The 25549-nt window shown below is 41.7% G+C and overlaps 1 protein-coding gene and 1 pseudogene across 8 annotated transcripts in view; one reads left to right on the top strand and one right to left on the bottom strand.

Moving 5' to 3' along the window:
• Cbfa2t2 (CBFA2/RUNX1 translocation partner 2) overlaps positions 1-25549 on the top strand; it is a 103259-nt gene that overhangs the window by 69325 nt on the left and 8385 nt on the right. For 6 of the 8 annotated variants that reach the window (XM_006498641.2, XM_030247023.1, NM_172860.2 and 3 more), the window contains 6 exons: positions 5086-5175; positions 10395-10576; positions 12287-12540; positions 15729-15814; positions 18482-18677; positions 23415-23483. In XM_006498641.2, coding sequence (XP_006498704.1) covers positions 5086-5175; positions 10395-10576; positions 12287-12540; positions 15729-15814; positions 18482-18677; positions 23415-23483 — 877 coding nt within the window. Of the gene's footprint in view, positions 1-5085; positions 5176-10394; positions 10577-12286; positions 12541-15728; positions 15815-18481; positions 18678-23414; positions 23484-25549 lie in introns of those variants that run through there. The other 2 variants (XM_011239268.3, XM_006498642.3) reach the window with 2 other exon arrangements.
• On the bottom strand, positions 2261-2868 carry Gm18767 (predicted gene, 18767; annotated as a pseudogene).

The following is a 25549-nucleotide window of genomic DNA, read 5'->3' on the forward strand; positions in this document are numbered from 1 at the left end:
TTGTTTGTTTGTTTGTTTGGGACAGGGTTTCTCTGTGTAGTCCTGGCTGTCCTGGAACTCACTCTGTAGACCAGGCTGGTCTCAAACTCAGAAATCCGCCTGCCTCTGCCTCCCAAGTGCTGGGATTAAAGGCGTGCGCCACCACGCCCGGCTTGTACTAGTTCTTAAAGTTGTATTTCTTCTCAAAATACAATTTAGGTCGAGGCCAGCCTGATCTACAAAGTGAGTTCCAAGACAGCCAGGGCTACACAGAGAAACCCTGTCTCGAAAAACAAAACAAACAAACAAACAAAAAATACAATTTAGGAAAATCCCTGAGGTCCCCAGTGTCCTGGAGGGCAGGAGATGGAACATAGTTGGTAGAGTCCTTATCTAGTAATGGGTACAGTCCCAGTACTTTGGATCTTTAGGCACAAAGATCAGGAGTTTAAGGTCATGCTGAGTTACATAGTTTCATGTCAATTGAAACAAGGCTGTGTATCAGATCTTATCTCCAACCAAAAACAAAACAGGGTCTCATGTAGGGCAACTTGCCTTGAACCAGATGTAGTCTAGGACCTTGAACTCTTGATTCTCCCGACTCTACCTCTTTAGCACTAGAATTTCAGGCATGAGCTGCCATTATTTTGTTGTACTGGTTTATAATACCAACATTTATACACTTTGACCTTTGACAAACATGAATTGTTTACATTTGGGGATAATTTGTCAGGGGTCCCTAAGACTGCCCCGTGTTTATAGATTGGTTATCTTCTCTATATATGACATATAATGGTGCTAACCAACATTTATTCTAGAGCTAAAATAAAATTAGACAGGAAGATCATAAAAAAGATCTACATGGGCAGAGCATGTGCTGACTTCTTTAACTAAAGTTCTCCTCATTCCATGATTACACAGAACATATTCTCCTCTGAGCAAAGAAACTAGATAATATGCTGCAGCTGGGGAAGCCTGAGGAGCACTCCAGACTTGTACTGTGACTAGGCCTTCTTAACCACCCACCCACCCACCCACCTCAAGCTCCTCGTATGTGGAATCCAGTGTTTTGGCATAATGAGAAACAGTGAGCCACTTCTGTCACTTAGAGAAAGTGTGAGGTTGTATGTGTGTATTATTTCCTCTGTTTGTTTATTTAGAAAAAAAAACCCTACTTATTAGTCAAAATATAAACTAACATTATTGAATTGAGACTAACAACCTTTTTTCCTTTAGTTTATTCTTGTTGTGTGTCCATGAGTGTTTTGCTTGTATACACGTATGCATATCGTGTGTGAAGTGTCAGAGGAGGCCAGAAGGCATGTATTGGATCCCTTGACTGGAATTACAGATCATTGTAAGCTGTAATGGTACCACATGGTCACCTGAAAGAATGGCCAATGCTCATAATGTTGAGCCATCTCCATAAGCAAGATTTATTTATTTTTTACAAAGGAAAAAAAGATTTATTTATTTTTATGTTATATATGGGCATTTCACCTGCGTGTATGTCTGTGCCTCATAAGTGTGTGGTGCCCAAAAAGCCAGAGGAGAGTATTGCAGCCTAGGATCTCCTTTGTTCGTGTTTAGTTGATTTTTCTCATCCCAGAGCTCTTCCAGCTCTCACTGCTCTGGTGCTGTGTCTGTGGAGCTTAGTGGGTATGAGAACCCATTTTATCACTGTTTTTGTACTTTGAAGTTTTAGTCATACACTTTATACACAAATTACTCTACAGTCTTTTTAATAAATTGAAACAGTAAGTGAAAAGTAGAAAATACAATGGTGATGCCTTCCCCTTAGTGATGTATCAAAAGCATTATTCATTGCCCCAATTAGTGACAACGTGAACAGAGTCTATAAACAAGCCAAGGCATTGTAAACTGGTTGTTGATGATGGGCAGGTTCTAGTGCTAATCCAGGGCCTAAGTGATCACCACCTAATTTGTTTCGGAGGGAACAAGGCCAGAAATCTCTAATGAATCTGGGAATTTATAGAAAAGTAGAATAGGCTATTTTAAACCTGGTTTAGCAGTACTGTAATGCAGCTTCTCCCAACCCTAGTTAAGTAGCAGCAATGCATTTAAAACCATTAACAATGTATATATTGCACTAGGTAAGTGAACATTCTGCTTCCAGATACTTGCATTGCATTTCCAAGCATATAACTCTCAGGCAGAAGCCTGAGTACACAGGCAGGGGCAAGCTGCTTGGACTTTGTAACCCAACATGCTCTGAGCTCAGTTCCCTTGCATTACAGTTACTTGGTTTGTGATTTCAAGGCTTGGTAGCCTTGTGTGTGGCTGCCAGCCATGCTGCCGCCTGCCTCTTGCTGGCATTTACATCCTCTCTAGCTATCAGCTTCAGCTATGTTGCAGCCTCTGTCCCTGGCAGTATGTACTGCAGGGTCATGCCTGTGGCTTGAGTGCTTGCCTGCTCCTGGAGTGAAGCCTTCTGTGAGAATCTGCATAGTATGGACGTGCAATCTCAGGCTCACGATGACTGTCTTCATCCAGAATCAAGCATCTCTGGCTTCTCATTCAGAGAAAAGTTACCCAAAAGTAACAAGGAAGGTAGCTCCACTTAAGAGCGCCTTGAGCTGCTTGCTATAAAACTCAGCCATGCAGTGGGACAGCAAAGCACACTCAGCACACTGGAGTGCTGAGTCATTTAGCACACGTGCTGAAGTGCCACCTTCTGGCTGCAGCACCTGTCTCAGCAGCATTTTCTACAGCGGCTGCAGTGATGCTTTCTGCTGATAAAGTCAAACGTGGTGTCACACTGCATACATCTTGGACATTCCTTGTCAAGAACTCACTGCTCCTCCAAGCTGAATAGGCTTTCGAGGGTGCAGTGTGCAGTCCACTGGGCGAGTGCACAAACTTGGCATTGCTACTTGCTGCAGCCACAGCTTGAGCAGCCCTTACACTGCCACACAGGGCAGCCTACTTTATAAGTTTATAGAGCACTACATTCCCACGTGTGCCACTTCTGTCACAACTATCACCACTGCCATTCATCTTCAGAACTACTTTCATCTACTTGGTTTTTTCAAGATTATGTCTCCTGTAGCCCAGGCTAAATTCACTGTGTAGCTAAAAATGATTTTTGTCTACTCATGTTTCAGTCTCTACCTCCCCAGGGTTAGGATTATAATCATGTGGCACCATGTTCAGTTTCTGTTGTACTGGGGATCACATTTAGGCCTTCATGTATGCCAGACAAGCACTGCACCAATAGAGCTGCCCCTCAGCCCCTTCACGGTTCGACAGTGATGTGATGGATGTGCAAGAGCTTTGTAAAGGACAGGGTGTCTTGTGTCATCTGTATGTACAGTGTTTGTTTATCCGTGTGTCCTGTATGAAGGGTGGTAGATTGTTGCTTCTGCCCTGTCAGTTAGGGAAAAGTTTTATATCATTGTAGACGTTTTCCAGTTCACAGTCTCATATCAACTGACAGTCTGCTTTTCATGCAAGCCTGCATTTCCTTTTCCCTTTTCTATTTTTATTATATTTTAATCTTTATTATAGTATATGTGTAGGTATGGCTGTGTTATAGGGGTTCTAATGTCCTCTTCTGGCCCCCACAGGTACCAAACACTCACATGTTACATGTACATACATGCAGGCAAAACATACACATTAAACAAAAATATAAATTTTTTAAAAAATAAAAATTATGTTAAAATTTTTTAAATGTTTGCAGAGGTATCACCTTAAGAAGTTAATTTAAAAGCTGGGTCCAGGGGAAATGCGTGTCACACGGCTTGGCGGCAGTACTTTCACTCACTGAGCCATCTTGCTGCCAGCCCAAGACCTTCTGTATACTGAGCCTTGACCAGTATATAGGTAGTGGTATAGATCTATAGGTACTGTGAATTAGTGAGTTTCATAAGATGTTAACAGTGGAGGAGATTAGAGAAACGGCTCATTATGTAACCCTTCTAATTTTAAATTTTTCAAATAAAAAATTATATAAAATGTAATAAAAATAGAAAAGGGGAAAGAAAAGGTAAGCCTGTATGAATTGATTGTGTGAGTACTTTGTCTTGTGTAGGTCTGTGTACCACATGTAGCCTGGGACCCTCAGAGGCCCAAAGGAGTGTATTAGTTTATAATTTTTCTCAAAAAAATTAAAAGTATACATAAAGTAAATATAGCAGCTAGTGAGCTGTTGAGGCAGCCTGTGTTTCAGAGAGGTCCTGTCACCACCCAGCAAGTATGGGGCCTAGCTCTGTCCTTACCTATCCTCATACTTTATCTCCTAAGATAGTCCCTTAAGACTAAATCTTCTAATGTTTACCTTTCAAATTTTCTCTCTCTCAAGCATTTCTTAGCCTTTAAAAAAGATTATTAAAGTCGGGCAGTGGTGGCACACGCCTTTAATCCCAGCACTTGGGAGGCAGAGGCAGGTCGATTTCTGAGTTTGAGGCCAGCCTGGTCTACAGAGTGAGTTCCAGGACAGCCAGGGCTATACAGAGAAACCCTGACTCGAAAACCATTGTACACAGGGTCAGATGTAATAGTAGTACATGACTCTAATCCCTGCACTCTAGCAGACACACCATGAAGATCTCTAAAGTTCACGCCAGGTAAAGCTACATAGTGAGATGCTGCATTAAAACAAATGTTTAAAAATGTATGCACTTGTGCCATTGTATTTGCATGAAAGTCAGAAGTGGAATTCAGGCTTTGGCAGTAATAAGCACCTTTACCCACTGAATCATCTCGCTCACTATTAAAATACGAGAAACTTAGTGGTCTTATTTCCTCCTGGACTGTGCAGTCTTTAGAGGAGGGAAAAAACAACTAAGCAAAAACTAAACAGTTATATTCTTGGTGATTTAACAGTTGACTGAAGTCAGTCTGGTACGACAGCTCATTCTTCTTGAGATGCAGTCTGCCCTGTTTTGGCCACACAGGCAGCCTTGAGTCTCTCTCTTCCTCTGGCATGAGTCACTTAGTCTCTGCTAGAGATTTGTATTATCACTTTGTCTATCCACAGGGAAAGTTCAGGTCATTCCTTTGGCCTTTCCGTACACTTAATCTTCCTATTTTTTTTGCTGTGTGTGCCCAGTTTTGGATGTTGACTATTATTTATCTTTGCAGAACTCAACAGTAACAATTGAAGAATTCCATTGCAAGCTCCAGGAGGCCACAAACTTTCCTCTTCGTCCATTTGTGATTCCATTTCTCAAGGTAATTCTGAGAGGCATTTGTTGTAGTATGTCATCAGCATTTCCTCAAGGTCTGCTGATCCTTGCTGTTTGATCTTAGCAAAGACAACTTGTTGGCATTTTTCATAAATTTGTTTTATTTGTAGCTGATAGGTGAACAGTATGTAAGTTGGCCTCATTTGAAATGGGAATGATTTCTGTTTCCAGAACTCTAGTTAGCATCCAGGAGCAACTACAGGAAGAAAGAACCAAGAAAGAGGACAGAGTATGCGAGTTTGTGGGCATAGAGGGAATGCCACTACATCATGTAGATGTGGTCTGAAGATGAAGAGTGTGTGTTATCTGAAAGGAGACCCTTTACAAAGACGCAGTGGTTGTGTTACTCAAACCCCAGATACTACAGTCTATCGATGTCATCTTGAATTGTTTTCCCTGGAACATACTTTTGTTCACATCATTCTAAATTATCACGCCTTCTGTCTTAGTTAGGTTGTTATTGCTGTGAAGAGACACCATGATCATGGCAGCTCTCATAAGGAAAATATTTAATTAGGAATGGTTTATAGTTCAAAGGTTTAGTCTGTTAAATGTCATGGCCTGCTGGCAGACTCAGTGTTGTAGAAGGAGCTGAGAGTTGCACATCTTGATCCTCAGAAAGCAGATGACTATGTCACTTGCATGACTTGAGCATATATGAGACCTCAAAGCCTTCCTCCATAATAACATAATTTCCTCCAGTAAGGCCACACCTAACCCAAGGCCACACCTCCTAATAATGCCACTCTATGGGCCAACCATTCAAACACATGAGTCTATGGGGGCTCTTTCTTCCTTCCTTCCTTCCTTCCTTCCTTCCTTCCTTCCTTCCTTCCTTCCTTCCTTCCTTCCTTCCTTCCTTTCTGGGTTTTTTGTTTTGTTTTGTTTTTTTTGTTTGTTTGTTTGTTTGTTTGTTTGTTTGTTTGTTTGTTTTTCAAGACAGGGTTTCTCTGTGTAGCCCTGGCTGCCCTGGAACCAACTTTGTAGACCAGGCTGGCCTCATACTCAGAAATCCACTGCCTCTGCCTCCTAAGTGCTGGGATTAAAGGCGTAAGCCACCACTGCCAGGCCAGGGCCCATTTCTATTGAAAGTCCCACACTCATTCTCATAAGTGTTTTTATTTTTAAGAACCTTCATGCTCACAGATAAGGTGTAAAATGGTACAATAAGCTTCCTTTATGGCTCCCAAACCAATTTCCCAAAAAGGAGCATTTCACAATCATTTCCTATTTTTCTTCGGATATATATTTTTTTAAAAGTTGTAGATGTGACACACTTAAATTACCAAATGAAAAATTTCATTTTTCATGATAGTAGGGATCTAATCTTGGGCTTCAGGCATGCCAAGCCCATGTTCTCTCAGGTAGCCATGTCCAGAGCTCTTAAATCAAGATGTTAACACTCAGTCAACACTTGTTGTAGGATGTACAGACTTATTTATTTTTACTAGTGTCCTACTAATGTTCTTTACAGCAAAGTTAAGCTTTTGTATGTGTGTGTGTGGTCTAATAAATTGATGGATTCCTCAGTCATACAAAACATGCTAAAGGGAGTTGGGAATGAAAACCTTTCTTTCCATAGTCATTCAAGAACACAAAATGAAGAAAATTCCAAAATCTTCAACCTGTGGCTTTCTCGATAATAGGGTACAAATTCAGTTGGCTGATGGCTAAGAGGGATGGACTAGAGAGAGAAAATGGGTGCTTAAAGGATTTTGAAGAAACTAGCAACTGTGCTTGCCTGTCTGTCTGTGTTTCTCTTCATTTCCCTATTAACCAGGACTCTGCCACATAGTATCACCTAATTACAGCAGAGGATAGAAAACCTAGACAGAAAACTAGGGAAAAGGGCTGGTTACACAGTTTCCACCAGAGATGCTATCTGAGGGAAGATTCTTTTCCTCTCAGCTACTGGCCTTTTCTCACACAACTGAGGTATATGGGAAAGCCCACTGTGGAATTACCTTCCTGATGCATCCCATGGTTTATTCTCTGTGCCCTGTGCTCTTGCTTTTTCGTGTGTGTGTGTGTGTGTGTGTGTGTGTGTGTGTGTGTGTGTGTGTGTGTATTTCTATTATATTGTCTGGAAAGGGGTTGAAGAACAATGATAAGGAGGGTAAAAAAAAGAGCATGGCCCTGAGTCATGACATAAAAAGAGGACAAGTACAGGATTCTTGTCTGCCCAGTAAGCCAATTGCTGTTCTTGATGGCCTTGCAACATTAGAGCTTTTGAATGTAGTATTTGGTACCATTAAAGCTTCTGCCATGTCAGGAATGGAAAGAGATGCAATTCTTAAAGATTCTTTGTACAGTGTAGTGCTGATTGGCCTGGAACTCTCTCTGTAGACCAGGCTGGTGTTGAACTCAGAGATGCTCCAGCCTGTGCATCTCCATTGCTGGGATTAAAGGTGTGTGCCACCATGCCTCTGCCTTCCAAATAAAAAACCAAGTTTTTTTGTTGAATGTGAGGATCATGGTCTGGGTCTGTATTTACATGACTCCACATTGCATATAGTATTAATCTGGAACAATTTCTCTACTTTTACTGAGTGTTTCATCTTTGTATAATTTTATTTTTCATCGTGTCTATGAGTTTTTGTGCTTGTGGAATCCAGAGAAGGGTGTTGAATCCCCTGGAACTGGCTTTACAGCTGCTGGTTTTGAGCCATCTACTGTGAGTGCTGGGTTCTTTAAGTGTGGGTCAACTTTCCAGCACCAAGAGCTTAATAGTTTAGAGGGTACTGATGATTGTAAAGAAGCTTAGCTTGCTTTGTTCAAGAAATTCCTCTTCTTGACGCTTAAGTTATTTGATACATTTTAGTGAATGATTGTGGATAGGTTAGTATATGGTGTTGCATGCCTGTAATCTAAGAATCAGAGGCAGTAGAACTGCCCAGGTCTATGTAGCAAATTCCTGGCTAGCTGATGGCTACATAGCAAGATCATCTAAAAAGCCAAAGACAATGTATATATATAAATAATTATCACCCCTTCCCCCCTCCCCCCCAAAAAAAAGGAATTACAGTAAGTTATATCACCACATACATGCTGTCATAGGACATAGTAATGATTGGTTCCATCAATGATAATACCTTTTCTTTTTTCTTTCTCTTTTTTGGGGGGGAGCAATTTAGTAAAGCTGGTTGCCTGCTATGTTTTTTTCCCTATAAAGTTAATATTTTCTTAGATTAAATGATTATTTTCCCATATAGCTTGTTGGCACACAACTGCAGTTCTAGTACCTGGGATGCTGAGGCAAGAGGATCAGCTTCCCAAATGCTAGAACTACAGGTGTGAGGTATCTTGCCTAGTTGGTTAGTAGTACTTAGAACCATTTAGGACTGTAACATAGTAGGCCAGTCCAATCAGGAAGGTATTCTGGCACGAGGTTTACAAGCCTATAGGTTCCTTACAGTGTGGAAACCGTGATGGCTGAAAGCACTGTATGACCTTTGTCAGCTCTGCAGCACCGATGCTGCTTGGACCCTGACTAATTTTTCTTTACGTCTAAATCTATAGACAGTTATTCACTGAGAATGTATAATCAAGAGATCATTATTAATCATAAAATCATTAAGTTAGGCAGTAGTGGCCTTTGATCCCAGAAGAGGCAGGTGGATCTCCAAAGAGTTTTGACACAGAGAAACCCTGTCTTGAAAAGCCAAAATAGGAAAAAAAAATATGAAATTTGTGATGATAGAATATAGTTAGCAGCGGGGCGTGGTGGCCGCATGCCTTTGATGCCAGCACTTGGGAGGCAGAGGCAGGCAGATTTCTGAGTTCAAGGGCAGCCTGGTCTACAGAGTGAGTTCCAGGACAGCCAGGGCTACACAAAAAAACCCTGTCTCAAAAAAAATAAAAAATAAAAAAATTAAAAGAAATGTTTCATATTGTTTAATTCTCCTTTCTTAACTATGTTTTTTGGAAAACAACATGAATGAGGTAGGTTGTTTATACTGTTTCAAATTTTGTCAATTTATTTCTGCTTTTAAAAAATCCACTAATAATGGTGTCTATTAAATGAACCCTCAGTGAGGGGTGGCTGCCTGCATGTGTTAGCACCTTGTACTTGCTTATTTGCCCCTTGAGGTAAAGATCTTTATTATAGGTTCTCATTCAATTATCTTTAAATTTAGGGGAAAAAATTTTTAATGTATATAAAAAGAAATCTGGAAAAGAATTAGAATTCTGAAGTTTAAAAGTGTGTGTGTGTGGGGGGGGGGAGATAGTCTTAATCTACCAAAATTTTTCTTAATATGAGAATGAAAAGACAGCAGAATACAATTTTTCTTTTCCAGATTACTTTATTCCCAGTACTCCTCTTCAAAACCCCATTTCTAAAGTAATCCTGGTTTCTGAGATTCCAAGACTCCTCCAGAGACCCCTAAGAGAGAGCTGAATGCCACTATCATAGAAGGGCTGTGATTAGAGGAGAGAAACCAGGACTTGTAGTTCTCCTTTTTAGACATTAGTAATTCTCTAACTGGGCAGTCTTCAAGAAAATGTGTAATTTGGATGCTGGAGATATAGTTTGGTAATAGAGCATTGGGCCCTAGTACTATTTCCCAGACTGAAAACTTTCTTACTGAAAATGTTTTACGGCTGGAGGGACAAGACAGCCTAGTGATGAGTGCTTGCTGTTCTTATAGTGATGTGGCTTGAAACCTCTTATAACTCCAGCTGCAGGGCATCTGCACTCACATCCCCAAACACACACACACAATTACAAATAAAAGACATCTTTTAAAAAAAGGAAAAATGTATGCTTTAAAATTATGTTCAATAAACCTTTATTGTGCTCTGTATGAGGCCACAAAAGTAAACTAAGGGACAGTCCCTTTAAGAAGATTGAAGTCAGCCAGTCATGGTGGTGCTCGCCTTTTAATCCCAGCACTTGGGAGGCAGAGGCAGGCGGATCACTGAGTTCGAGGGAAGCCTGGTCCACAGAGTGAGTTCCAGGAAAGCCAGGGCTACACAGAGAAACCCTGTCTTGAAAAGCAAAAATAGAAGATTGATTGATATCTTGCTGGGGGGGAAGAAACAGACCAATCAGCAACTCAAAAAAATGCCCCTTTACTGCTTGGATGTCACTTTACTCGTGAGTGTTAGAGGGAGAAAGCAGAGGGCTTTTGGTCTATGCGAGCACATTGAGACCTTAATCTCTGTAGCTAGGGCTCAGAAGAAAACTGCCTCTTTATTTTCAAGGCCAACCTGCCCCTGCTGCAGCGAGAACTGCTGCACTGTGCCCGGGCTGCCAAGCAGACCCCGTCCCAGTACCTGGCCCAGCATGAGCACCTTCTGCTCAACACCAGTATCGCATCTCCTGCTGACTCTTCTGAACTGCTCATGGAGGTTCATGGAAATGGAAAGAGGCCCAGTCCGGAAAGGTGAGCAGGGAAGAGGTCTGTTTTGTTTTTCTGGAGCCACTCTGCTTTAAAAGGAAGAGGGTTTGGTTGTTGGGTGGTAGACAATGTCTTAGACTTTCCAAGATTAGTTTTCCTTTGTCCCAACAACTCTTCAGTTGACACATTCCTTTTGAGGACCTCTGCCCTGGAGTTTACGCAGGTTCACTGTCCCAGAAGTGGAAGAAGAGCAGTCATTAGTCAGTCATCCTTTACTCTTGTTGTTCTCTACCTTAAGATAGAGCTGGCGCTGCAGGTTGAAGACTTAGCTCCCAGGATTGTCCTCTCGCTTAAGCTAACTACAAGTGTCAGGTTCTGTGAATACTGTCCTGTCAAACAACTGTGCCCCCTCTGCTTTTTTCTCATAGGCTGTTTCTGAATGATCTACAAATTGGGCTTCTTTTGGTGGAAGTGGGGTTCACGACAGGGTTTCTGTGTAGCCCTGGCTGTCCTGGAACTTACTTTGTAGACCAGGCTGTCCTCAAACTCACAGAGATCCACCTGCCTTTGTCTCCTGAGTGCTGGGATTAAAGGCATAGCACCACTGCTGGGCTAAATTGAGCTCCTCAGTATTGTTTAATTGTTCATTGTCTCAGAGAACTCAGGAACATTAGCTGGCTAATGATTAAGGATGTGTTCGTCGGATACTGATGAACAGTAGGCAAAGGCAAGGCACAGAGTGGCACTGGGTATGTGGAGTGGGCCTGTCCTCTCCTGGTAGTTGCACCACCATCTCCAAAGAGACGCCACACATACATACTCAGCTCTTCAGACATTCTTGTCTATCTTGTCTGCTTCATTCCTTAAGTGTGATTGAAAATGGCTAACTCATGATCGACTTAACCTTCAATCACCTCCCCTCCCTAGGGGTGGATAGTGTAATTCTGCCTTGGTCCTTCCCATAACCAGCCCCAATCCTGAATCTACCTAGTAGTTGCCAGCCTACAGTTGGCTTCTTAGACTTAGCACTTGGAAGACTCTAAGGACTTTATGACTAGCATGTCAGGAAGTAGGATAAAGTGGCTGCCACAATAGTATATGAGTTGTTGAGGAAGCGGTATTGAACAGCAGAAGGCTTATTACAGTTGAAGCTGTGTTACTAAGACCCATAATGAGTCATAGAGGCAGCCTTTCTTCCCAGGAAATCACCTCCATAGTCAGAAATTTGACCTTCTGCATTCCTAAACTTTCTCAGTTCTTGTCCCATTCAGTTTCTCTTTTCCTGTGTCACGGTTATATGGTTCTGCCTGCCTACTTAGGGGTGAATTTGGCCTGTCTTCATGCTGGAATAAAGAAGCATTTACGAATTGTGTCTAGCCTGAAGACAGTTTGGTTCCTGCCTCTAGGTATAGGAACACACACCAGAAGAGGCACAAAAGTCAGATGTCTAGTTTGGCTGACAGCTGGAAGAAGGGCTGAAGGGCTGGGAGTATAACAATATGAAGCATGTGCTTAGTATATGGGCTGCAGCACCCAAAATAACCATTCTTGCTTTGGAATCTTCAGAAAAATAGCAGTCTTCCTGCTTTGGAAAGTGAATAGAACAAAACATAGTGTGCTCTAGAGGGTTCCAGGTTTCATAGCATCTAAAGGGGGGTGAGACTCTGGGAAGAAACAGCTATTCTGAGACTCGTAGGGATGTTAACATGAACACTTCTTGACAGGCTCCTATAAGCACTTCAGTTTCTTCTACAGGAGGGACGAGAATAATTTTGAAAGAGATACAGTTCCTCCTGAACCGCCTGCCAAGAGAGTGTGTACTATCAGCCCTGCTCCTCGGCACAGTCCCGCCCTCACTGTTCCCCTTATGAATCCTGGGGGCCAGTTCCATCCTACTCCACCACCTCTTCAGCACTATACACTAGAAGACATTGCAACTTCTCACCTGTATCGGGAACCAAACAAGATGCTAGAACACCGAGAAGTTCGTGAGAGGCACCACAATCTTAGTAAGTGATCTCAGCCCCATGGTAATGCCTTCATCTGGAGGGAGTTCACAGACTGCTTTCCTGCTCAGTGATAAAGCCAAATAATAGCGGCATTGCCTTTTTTCTGTTGATACGATGATGTTATGTAGCTGGACATAGTGGCACATACTTCTGATTCCAATACTGTAAAGGCTGAGGCACAATGATCGGCCTACAGTCATCTTCATCTGCCTAAGGAGTTTGTGGGTTGCCTATGCTATAAATAACGATTAATGAAAGGGCTGGGCATGGTAGCACACTTATTAGCAGCCAGGAGGGTTACCCCAAGTTGGAGGCAAGTTTGCTCTACAGGAATCCCAGGTCTGACGCAGCTTATTTGGCTCTACCTGTGTAATCTAATGGAAATTTCTTAGGCTCTTGAGCCTGAGAGTAATAAGTTCTGAAAAGAATTCTGAAATGGGGGCTGGCAAGATGACTCAGTGGGTAAAGGGCACTGACTGCTCTTCCAAAGGTCCGGAGTTCAAATCCCAGCAACCACATGGTGGCTCACAACCACCCCTAATGAGATCTAATGCCCTCTTCTGGTGCATCTGAAGTCAGCTACAGTGTACTTATGTATAATAATAATAAATAAATCTTTTTTTAAAAAAAAGAATTCTGAAATGAATGAAGATATCGTTACCATCTCTGCTCTTTTGCTAGGTTTGAAATGCCTGAAGCATGGGACTGTGTAACTATTAAATTTAGAAATAAACACTTCATTTTAAAACAGAAAAACACCTACAGATTCCTAATTTGAGATCAATTTTGGAAAGAGCTTTTTGTCCCATTCTCTTCTGGAGTCTGTTTAGCATCTATCTGGCAAAAGAAAAAAAACACAAGTGGCTACCATTTTGTAGGGTTTCCTTTACCTTCCATTTTTTAGTGACACCTTGTGGAGAACACAGTGATTCTTTCCCATTCTGACTTAGGCTAACTAAGGCACCAACCTCAGTAGGGCCTCGGGCAGCATGCAGCTCTTAGTGCGTGCAAAGGCCATGAGAGATTTGTCTCCATGCATTTACTGAGTCTCAGCTATACCTCATTATTTGATTCAGTCTTTCCAGAAAGTCTGACAGTCACTAATTTCTTCATACAGAGAAGATCAAAGCAACCGTGGCCAGTGTCACACAGCTAGTAAGTTGTCTTGACAAGATGCAGCTCCTAAGCTGCTGGCTGGAAGTTGAATTTGGCTGTATTGGGAACAGATGATGATCCATACCTTCCTTGGTATCCAGTTCTTATTCTCCCATGCCTCTTTCTTCAGCTGTTAAAAAACCAGACTTGGGGATGGGGGTGCACAGCAAGATGGCTCAGTGAATAAAGACACTTGCCATTTAAGCCTGGGACCTGAGTTTGATTCCTAAAGAGAATGCACTCCAGATAGTTGTTCTCTAACCTCCATGTGTCATCATGATGCACATAAAGATACAACAACAGTAATATTAAATGATTTTAAGAATTATGCTGGTCACCTATAGCATGACTAAATAAAATGAACATAATCCCCTATTTGGGAATCTTATAAAATAGAAGGTTTCCATATGACTTTCCAAACATATTTAGTATTAGTCTGCCAAGCCCTTCCCCTATTCTACCCTCCCGAATTCCCTTTCTATCATTTCCCCTTTACTTCATATCAGCTATGTTCGACTATCCACCATCCTGGCTAGTTTTCTGCCAACCTCACACAAGGTAGAGTCATTTTGGAAGGGGAACTCTCAACTGAGACAATGCCTCCACCAGACAGACTGGCCTGTGGGCACTTGCTTGATTTTTGACTTGGGAGAACTGTTTATCATGGGCAGCACCACCCCTGGACTTCCATGGCCTCTGCATCAGATCCTTAAAAAAAAAAAAAAAAATTATGCTGTCATTTACTTCTTCATATATAGTTTTTGTTCGTTAGAAGAATGGTGAAAGCTAGGTATATCTGTTTTGTTAGATTTTTCTTGTATTTCTAATTCATTTAGGAAAAGCTATATTTACATGTGGAAGTGTACCTTGAAAAAGACTGCTGGTTACCTTCCATGATAACTCCGCCAGTCTGATCAAAGATTTGTTTTTCCTAGACCCATTTAGAAATGTCTACCCTATTTATACTGGTTCTCATTCATCAAACCATCACTTGCTTCTCTCCCCCCCCCCCCCATTGCATCAATAAGTCCACTGCCCATTATTCTCCTAAAATGAAATCTATGGATACTATGGGATATCTTAGATCCATAATTTTAGGGTCAGTAGTCTATGTAACACATAAAAAAGAATTTACAATAAAAAGTACTAGTACTTAGGCATAGCTATTCTAGAAGGTAGCAATGAAAATTAGAAGGTTTTGAGTAACACAGTTGTAGGGCAAACTCTAGTTCTCCTACCTCTACTTTGCACGTAGTAAAATTATAAATGTGTGCTACAATGTAGTTTTAGTCAATGTTATATTACTATGAAGAGATATCGTGATCACAGCAACTCTTATAAAAGAAAGCATCTAATTGGGACTTGCTTATAGTTTCAGACCTTTAGTCCATTATCAGCATGGCAGCAAGCAGGCAGACATGGTGCTGGAAAAGGTCTTTATATAGATCCAAAGGCACCAGGAAGAAAGCCACTGACCTTGGCTCAGGCTTTTGATACCTCATAGCCTACCTCCAGTGACATACTTCCTCTTACAAGGCTACACCTCCTAATTCTTTCAAATAGTGTTGCTCTCTGATGACTAAAGAGTTCAAATATGTGTGCCTGTGGTGCCCATTCTTATTCAAGCCATGACAACATCAAACTCAACAGACTGTTTCTGCTATTTTATCTTCTAGAATGTTGGCTATGAAATGCTCTGTGAGCAGTGGAGAGGGTGAGACTCCTGACTACTTAGAAGCTTTGTTGGCTTCCTGCTTATGAGCTGCCTTCTTTTTTCCTATATAATCTGTTGCATCTTGTGATTGCTTTTCTTTTGTGATATTCGTCATTATAAGTGAATTATTAAGACTTTAGGAGACATCTCCACAAGTACTGGGAATAGAATACCCAAACTATATATATTTCCTGTTTCTATTTAGTAGATACCAAACTATATATATTTCCAGTCCCTAGAGTTATTTGATCTGAGTACTAGCTCTTTATTGGTTAGTATTCATTGGTTGTAAATGTGATCTCTTGTTTCTAATAAATAGGTCTCAATGGAGGCTATCAAGATGAGTTGGTAGACCACCGTTTGACAGAAAGGGAGTGGGCTGATGAATGGAAACACCTTGACCATGTAAGAACCCCAGCCTGTTTAATTTTCCCAAGTCCTTTCTACTTTTAAATCTTTATGGTTTATGTCACATTTTCTGTTTGTTTGTTTTGGTAGTTTGTGGCTTTGGTGTGTATCTGTGTGTGCTGCTTGCTTGCATCCATGCTCATTGCTGCACATACCTTGACATGAATGTAAAGATGAAGAAGACAGATATTAGGGCTGGAGAGATGGCTCAGAGGTTAAGAGCACTGACTGCTCTTCCAGAGGTCCTGAGTTTAATTCCCAGCAATCACATGGTGGCTCACAACTGTCTATAACAGGATCCAATACCCACTTCTGGTGTGTCTGAAGACAGCAACATGTACTCACATATATAAAATAAATCTTTCCCAAAAAAAGGAGGAGGAGGAAGAGGACAGATATTTGGTCATGTGACTTGGCAGGAAGCCAAGATTACACACTGAATCACCCCCTTCCCCCCTTTTATTTTTTTACTTTTCTATTCAGGCATGCACCACTGCATCCAGCTCCTAATTACTCTTTAGTTTTTCAAGACAGGCTTTTTCTGTGTAGCTTTGGAAGATCTTAATTCTTAAACACTACCAGTAGTTCTTGGGTGCTTGAAGTGGACATTTATTTATTCATTTATTTAGCCCTGGCTGTCCTGGAACTCACTCTGTAGACCAGGCTGGCCTCGAACTCAGAAATCCACCTGCCTCTGCCTCCCAAGTGCTGGGATTAAAGGCATGCACCCACCATTGCCCGGCTTACTTTACTTATTTTAGCCTTGATTTCTCTCTCTTCCCCCCCACCCCACCCCCCAAAAAAAAATTAGGTTCCGTGGACAAAGGCAGTCAAGTTAGAGAAAAGAGCTTGATCCCTAAGACCCACATGGTGGAGGGAAAGAACCAATTCTCACAAGTTGTCCTCTGACTTCCACTCTTGGGCCATGGGTTGTATGCAAGCTGACACACAAAAACCACACACATACTAAAATAAGATAATCTTTCTCTTTAAAAAAAAAAAAAGACAGGCATTATTTGTAAAGTATGTAAAGTGTTTAATATCAGAGGATATAGCCCATGGAGAGTTAGAGTATATGCTTATGTTCTTTTTCCCATCAGAATAGAGCATCCCTTATCCTTGATTTTAAGTAGTGACTACTTTAAACTTGTATATTGTGGCGTTTTGTTCTTGAGTGACTGCTGACCCTGGCCCTTATCTTAGATGTCGTCATCATCCTCTGACCCTAGTTCTTACCTCAGGCAGTTTCTGTGGGGGCGTGGGGCACAGACAGGCCAAAAAATCGAGTCAGATCCATTGAACATAAAGATATAAGCAGTTGTATAAAAACATTTGGCTTTATCTAACATTATCAGGTACTAAGACGTGGTTAGAAGTTCCTTTACTCATGGAGCCATCTTAACTGACTTTGTGGATGTGGATGTGGTAGTATGGTTGTGCCACAATGAGTATGAAGGCCATAAAACTTCCTCCATCCTGTGGATTCCAAAGGGCAGCATGCACTCAGTACCTACTGAGACATCTTGCTGGCCCACATAGAGGCTTGTTTGTTTGTGTCTGGGTATGTGTGGGGTTTTTTCAGACAAGGTTTCTCTATGAAACAGCCCTGGCTGTCCTAAAACCTCCTTTGTAGACCAGGCTGGCCTCGAATTCATGGAGATTGCCTGCCTCTGTCTCCCAGGTGCTTTGTATAAGGTATGTACCACCCACCACCCAGCTACCCATAAACTTAAGTCACTTCTAGATTATAGTACCTAATGATTTTTTAAAAAGTCTTAGGTTAAAGAAATCACTCACGGGTTTAGGTGGCTCAAATTACTGGCTACTTTTCTATCAGTCCTGAGTTCAGTTCCCAACAACCACATGGTGGCTCACAACCATCTATAATGGGATCTAATGCCTTCTTCTGGCATTTTGGTATACGTTTAGGTGTACATGCAGATAGAGCACTCATATACACAAAATACATAATCCTTTTTTAAAAAGTCTTGGCTGGGAGTGGTGGTGTATGCCATTAATCCTAGCACTCTAGGAGCAGAGGCAGGTGGATCTCTATGAGTTTGGGGCCAGCCTGGTCTATAGAGTGAGTTCCAGGACAGCTGATACTTCACAAAGAAACCCTGTCTCCAAAAAAACCCAAAAGGGTGTGTAGTTAATTGGGCATAAGTTATAGGCAAATGCCATACATTTTAGGTAAGGGAATTGGAACCCTTGTGACTTTTAGTGTCCCCGGAACCAATACCTATATGGATAGGAAAACATAGTGGTCTGTATAAGTAACAAAGTCTAAGAGGCAGCTCAGTGGTTAAGAGTACTGGCTCCTCTTGTAGAAGACCTGGGTTTGTTTCTCACCATCCACATGGTAGCTCACAACTATCAGTAACTCTGCTTCCAGGGGATTCTATCCCTTCTGACCTCTAAGGGCACCAGGCACACACATATTAACGCATATATTTATTTATGCACACAAAACACTCATAAAAATAAAGAAATCTAATTTAATAAACAAGGTATAATAATGACTTTTAAATGTAAACTTTATTCCTACGGTTGTAAAATCTGTGAGCTCTGTTTTCCCTCCTTCCAATTGTTACCCATCCTTGATTTTAATGTTCCTTATTAAATTTCTCATCTCACCTCTGCTTCCCCATCTCTCTGTTTCAGGCACTGAATTGCATTATGGAAATGGTAGAGAAAACTAGGCGCTCCATGGCAGTTCTGAGGCGCTGTCAGGAATCTGACCGTGAAGAACTCAACTATTGGAAACGGCGGTTTAATGAAAATACAGAGTTGAGGAAAACTGGGACTGAGTTGGTCTCTAGGCAGCACAGCCCTGGGAGTACAGATTCTCTCAGCAACGGTAAATATAGAGGGGGAACATAGAACATAGAAACAACAGCAGCTTCGATTCTACCTAAACTGAGTTTTATGTCTTTGTTCTGTGGCATTTATTTGGTTTGGTTTGGTTTTTGAGACTCTTACTATGGAGTTTAAGCTGGACTCGAGCCTCCTGCTTCAGTCTCCCAAGTGCTGGAATAAAGGATATGGACCACCTTGCCCAACTACACTTATTTAGTGGATGTGGGTGTGTGATGTTTGTGGAGAGAATATTTCCTCCCACCAGCTCCTTTATGTTTACTTTAAAAACAATTGGGGTGTATGTATGTGTGTATGTAGGTCAGAGGACAACTTACAGGATTCAGTATTCACTCAGTGTGTATTCCTGTTCTTACCTGTTGGCGATCACTATGCTTCCCATAATTCCTTCCATAAGGTTTGCTGACACTGCTCACAGGCTCAGGGAAGCAAGCTTATGTGTTTAAAAAGGATACACATGAAGAGATGCAAAACACACGGTCTGGGACACAGGACTTCTCTAGACTTGCCACACTGAAGAATTGTACATTTCTGCTAACCAGCTTTCTGGATCCTCCATCTTATGGCTGTGTCCTTGCAGTTGAATTATAATGGACTGGATGGGGAAACAAAGGATGGCCTGAGTGCATTGGTGGTTTTGGCTGTGCTGCAGAATTCCTTCTTTAGGGGATGAGGCAGGACCCTCTCTCTATTATCACAGAGGCATACATCAAGCAGGTTTGATACTGTTGGACTTGGTTTTGTTGTTCATTTTCTGGGTTGGTTTTCAAGATGTTTCTCACTCTGTAGCGCTGACACAAACTTGCCTCAGCCTGCCACTGCTGAGTGAGATTACAGCCCACAGCTAATCCTGTGATTTTTGTTATGTCCAATCCCAGTCTAGAAAGCTTTGGTAGGGGGTGCACACAGGCCAGAGCTTTTGTACCCTGCCTTGAGGAGGAGAAATTTAGGCTCCAATGGAGAAGATTAGTAGCCAGAAAAATAGGTGACATCTGAACTTTGGTGACTGGATGTATCCTAACGATGACACTTGCCCTCCTGAGCAGTGGCCTGGCTTCAGACCAGCAGTACAAAAGATCAGTAAGAGAGAAAGAAGAGAGTACTATGTATGTCACATCACTCCTAGCTACTTGGATGGTTGTGTTCACCATATTCCTTCTTGAAGGTATTTACTCCACTTTGCTTTCTTTTCCCAGTTACCCTCCACTACCTAGAGACTGTCTTCAAAAGACTAGCTTAGACAAAGCTAGGTTATTCATATTGAAGCATCAGAGATGAGCGGGTACATCCAGGAAGCCAGAGATATCCCACCCAAAATGTTCCATCACTTTCCCCAGAAGCTGAAAAAATGCCCTATCCGAAAGGCACAGCTGAATGACAGGCCATCTGTGATCACACTCTTTTTCCACCCACCCACTTAAAGTTCCCAAATGTTCATCAAGGAGAGTGAATTTCTTATTTCAGTGCTAGCATTTTCCATGCAAGACAGCTGTTAGTCTCAAAAGGACTGGAAGAAAATTTAGAGGAAATGCCAGCATTAATAATGTGTATCCTATCCTAAATAGCTAAAGGCTGCCACTCTTTCCTCATTGACAGGCATGGCTCTTAAGCCAACCGTCAGTTGTTCTATTTTATGTGAGATGATCTAGGACAGGAAGAAACAAACAACTTACATACTGACACAGACACAAAACTTTGATTAAAAACTTCAAAACCGGGGCTGGAGACATGACTCAGCGGGTAAGAGCACTGGCTGCTCTTCCAAAGGTCCCGAGTTCAATTCCCAGCAACCACATGGTGGCTCACAACCATCTGTAATGAGATCTGATGCCTTCTCCTGATGTATCTAAAGGCAGCTACAGTGTACTTATGTATAATAATAAATAAATCTTTTAAAAAAAACTTCAAAACCAGTGGAGGCTAATTATCAGGTAACCCTTACAAATCTGAACCCTTGCAAAGATTCCCTGCAGCAACATAGAGACCCTTCCTTGCCTGAAGTTCAACATTACAGTTACATATACTCATCCATGAGTGTACGTGTGTCCAGCTGAGGTAGAGTGCAGCCTGACAGGACTCAACTGCCCCGCACAAACCACCCTTAACTTGAGGGTCTAGCTGGGATGACGATTTTGTCTAATGTGCCTGCGACAGTTCTTCTTTGTTTCTATGACCTGTCGTAATAGTAACCAGCACCTCCTTTTCACAATGATGACAATTTATATGATAAATTCTAATTACTGTAGATGTAGTGCTTCATGGATCCCAGTGGCTTGTATTAAAATTTTGAGATTACCAACATGTCTGATTTAAATTGTGTCATTTGTCTGGGATGTAGCTTCGTTGACATAGTGTTTACTTAAGATACACTGAGCCCTGGGCTTAATCTCTAGCTCCAAATAAACTGGATATGGTCTTAGTGCACACCTGGGATTCCAGCATTTGTTAGGTAGAGAGTTTCAGAAGTTGGATATTAGCCTGGGCTTAGGAAGGGGAGGAAAAGAAGGGAAAACTTGAGTGGGTAGGCGCTGAAGAGATGGCTCAGTGCCAGGCATTGGAGGTGCACGCCTCTAATCCCAGTACCCAGCAAGCAAAGATAGGCAGATCTCTGTGAGTTGGAGAACAGCCTGGTGTACATAGTTAACTTCCAGGAGAGCCAGGGCTGTTACACAGAGAAAAAGAAAAGAAAAGAAAGAAGAGATGGCTCAGCAGTTGAGAACACTAACTGCTCTTGCCAGAGGGCAGGAATCCTGGGCAGGACTTTGAGTGGCTCACAATCACTTACAATGTACAGCCTCACGAAATCTCACCTAGGCAGGCTTTTGCACTCTTGCAGACTCACAGTCACATGATGAAAATCAAATATAAGTTGTTTAATGAAAGGGGAAAAAAAAAGACTTTGCTGACATGGTAGTGCACACAATTTTAATCCCTGCACTTGAGAGGCAGAGGACAGTCTAGTCTACATGGAGAGTTCTAGGAAATTCAGGGAAACTTAGACCTTGCCTCAAAATATTTTTTGTTAGGTTTTGTTATTTAAAATATTATATATGTGCATGCTTATATGCCTGCCTTATGTGTGTGGGTACCTGTGCCATAATGTACTTACGGTGGTCAGAGAAACACTTTGGGAGTTGGTTTTTTGCTTCTCCTTTATTTGGGCTCCATTTATCTTACTTAGTTCATCAAGTTTGCATGGCAAGCAGTCACCCATTGAGCCATCTGTCACTTTTTTTTGTGTATGTGACAGGGTCTCACTATATAGTCCTGGTTGCTATGTAGACCAGACACTATTTTTTAAGTGTTGTTGTTTGTTTTGTTTCTTAGACAGGTCTTAACTGTGTAGCCTGGCTTGTCTGGAACTACTTATATAGACCAAGCTGCCTTCAAACTCAAATTGATCTGCCAGTCTCTGCCTCCTTCATGAGGAATTAAAAGCATGCACTACCACGCCCAGTTAACTGCTGTTTTATAAGTAATTGTACTATGTAACTGTCGTGCAAAAGCACTTTGAAGCTGAGGCAGGATGAATTTTAGTTTGAAGCCCCTCTGAATTGTGACATACTGAAACTTTATCCCCAGCCTCTAAAAAGGCCCAGATCATAGTATTTGGAAAGATAATATTATAGACATGCTTTCTCCTTCCCAGTTATCTTGGACTTTTCTTGTAGGCGCATGAACCAGTCCATTAGTGTTGTCTCACAAAATTTTCTAAGTTCATATTTAAAGAAAGTTCCCGGGCTGGCGAGATGGCTTAGTGGTTAAGAGCACCCGACTGCTCTTCTGAAGGTCCAGAGTTCAAATCCCAGCAACCACATGGTGGCTCACAACCATCTGTAATGAGATCTGACGCCCTCTTCTGGAGTGTCTGAAGATAGCTACAATGTACTTACATATAATAAATAAATCTTAAAAAAAAAAAAAAAAAAAAAAAGAAAGTTCCCGGGCTGGCAAGATGGCTCAGTGGGTAAGAGCACTGACTACTCTTCCAAAGGTCCTAATTTCAAATCCCAGCAACCACATAGTGGCTCACAACCACCCATAATGAGATCTGATTCCCTCTTCTGGAGTGTCTGATGTCAGCTACAGTGTACTTATGTATAATAATAAATAAATAGAAAGAAAGAAAAGAAGGAAGGAAGGAAGGAAAGAAACAAACAAACAAACAAAGGAAGAAAGATTAATTTCGTCCAGTTGTTGTTGATGTTTTCAGCCTGAGCTTGTTGTCACAGCCCTGTACTCCCAGAGGATGAGCTCAAGGCTTACCTGAGCTGCAGAATTCAAGGACAGTGTAAATAACACTCTGTCTAAAGTAACAGGAGTGGCCTAGCCAAGATAACACTGAAGCCATGTCTATGATAGCCCATGTTTTTGTGGCCCACTGGTAGAGCACTTATTTATCGTGAACAAGGGCCCAGGTTTGATCCCTAACACCATAAAAATGTTAATGCTTGTATATACTTAGATACAAAGTTTAGTATATTGTTTCATAATTTGAAGCTAGCTCTTATTCTAAATATGTTTTACACCAAGCAAGCATACTTATCTGCTTCTAGGCAGTAAAAGAAGTTTGATTCAAACTTCTTGTGTCTTAATTGAAAATCTTGTCTTGGGGCCAGGGATTATTGTTAGAGTATTGCCTAGCAAAACCGAGAACTTGGGTTTTGAATACTGATTAAAGCAGCTTCTGACACCTTTCTCGTTTATCTCTCTTGTGTAGATTCTCAGCGGGAATTTACCAGTAGACCAGCAACAGGATATGTGCCTGTGGAGTTTTGGAAGAAAACAGGTGTGTGTATCTGTCTGTCTGTCTGTCTGTCTCTCTGCTGGTAGGCTGTCTGTACTTACTAGTTAATGCAAGCTGGGAACCTATATACTAGGGAAAATGTTGTAGCCTGACTTTCAGTTGTCCACAGTGTCCTCCTTATGGAATTGCTGGCTTCTCCTGCTCACTGATTGTACATCTCTTCTCCTCTGGCTGATTGTACATCTCCTGGCCAGAACTGCATGTCCGATCCTTGCAGGATCAGAGTTTGATCCTGAGTTTGGAATAGTTCCCTCCAGGTCTTTTCACACCCTTCTACCGTCTTCCATTGAAACACACAGTACCTAGCTCTTTCTTCATTTTGACAGAAGTTGGTTTCCTGGCTAGTATCATAGTATGTTCACCCTGCCACTACATTTGCTTAGTTATGTTTTGGGGTTTTTTTGTTTTGGTTGGTTGGTTTTTTTGTTTTGTTTTGTTTTGTTTTTTGAGACAGGGCTTCTCTTTATAGCCCTGGCTGTCCTGGAACTCACTCTGTAGATCAAACTGGACTCGAACACAGAAATTCGCCTGCCTCTTTTGTGCTGGGATTAAAGGCGTGTGCCACCACTGCTCGGGTTTTGGTTTGTTTGTTTGTTAAGCTTTGTTGTGTTTGGATACCACAGTGTAGAGAACAGAGGGCATCTGCAGTGTCAGCTCTTGATCTCTACCTTTTTAAGCATGTCTCTTGTTTGCTGCTTTGAACACCAGGCTAGTTGGCCAGGATGCTTATAACTAATTCTGTTTTCACTTTCTGTCTCTTTTGGAATACTGGGATGATTAGATGTATACTTCATATCCAGCTTTATGTGGGTTCTTTCTTCTTGTTTCTCCTTTGAGCATGACTACTAACAAATTGCTGCCAGCTTCCCTAAGTGACCAACAACCAGCCACACTGCCTCTCTAGGCTCTAGCATTGATATACCCTCTGAAAAGCTCTAGAATTTCAAATGTCACACAGTCACAGAAACTATCTGTAGCTGGCAAAAGCACACATCTCCTAGAGAATGAGGCAGATCATAGTCAGGTGCTTCAGATAGTCCAAAGCAGCCCAATATCTCCATTAAAATGGGATTAAAATGAAAACATATTCTTATAATATTTCTTTGTTTTTAAAGAACCCAAAATTCCAAAATTGTAGTGACAAATACACAGCTCTGTTTTTGTTTTGTTTTTAGCTAATTTATCCTTAAGCTATGGATCAAGAATGTACCTTGGGGGAAGGGGGCACTCAAAGGGTTGTGCAGATAGAAGTCAGGAGTCCTTGACCTCTGGGTGGGATCTGTACTATAGGGAGTTATAACACAGCCTAGGACAATTTAATGCTGCTCTGAGGCTGTGCTGTATATGTATATGTATATGTAATATGTATATGAAATAGCAAAGCTGTTAGGGATCCCCTTGGGGTCTAGGTTGTGTTTCCTCATGGACTTAAAGGAGATGTTTTAGATTCACATTCTCTTGGCTAAAGCCCTTGTCATTTGGAGTGTCTTCAACGAAGCAAGGTGGGTTAGTGAGGGAGGGGGGTCTGAACTAAGCAGTCCGTGTTGCACCTGGGTGCCTCCCAGCCCTCCCCTCCCTGCTTTCAGTGCCATTCATTGCATAAAGCTGCCTTCGTTGTCCTTTTCCACAACACCCAGACTACCCTAACTCCTCAGCTCCTGAGTACCCCTTTTATACATTCAGAGCCTCTTCTCTCAACTGAGCCACACCCACTTTTCCAGGTGCTTTCTTTCTTGTTGTATGCAATTCTAGAAGTTCACATTTCCTTTAGGAAATCAAATATTGAAAGCACCTTTTGATCCTCTTGCTCTTGTACAGTTAACAACCTTTGTCCTTGAAACTCTAGTCTCTTTGACATAAGGCATCTAAGCCATTGGGGTACTTGATCCCATTCAGAAGGATGGGTGGTGTCTACTTATCTATGTCTTGCCAGCTTTTCACACAGAATCAATCTACCCTCATGTTTATACCTAACAGTTGCATGACTAGGTGAGCCTGTTGTAGGAATAATGTGAGTGTATGCTTCACATTCACCCTTGCACATCTTG

Source organism: Mus musculus, chromosome 2, assembly GCF_000001635.26.
Source record: "Mus musculus strain C57BL/6J chromosome 2, GRCm38.p6 C57BL/6J".
NCBI classification, from domain to species: Eukaryota; Metazoa; Chordata; class Mammalia; order Rodentia; family Muridae; genus Mus; species Mus musculus.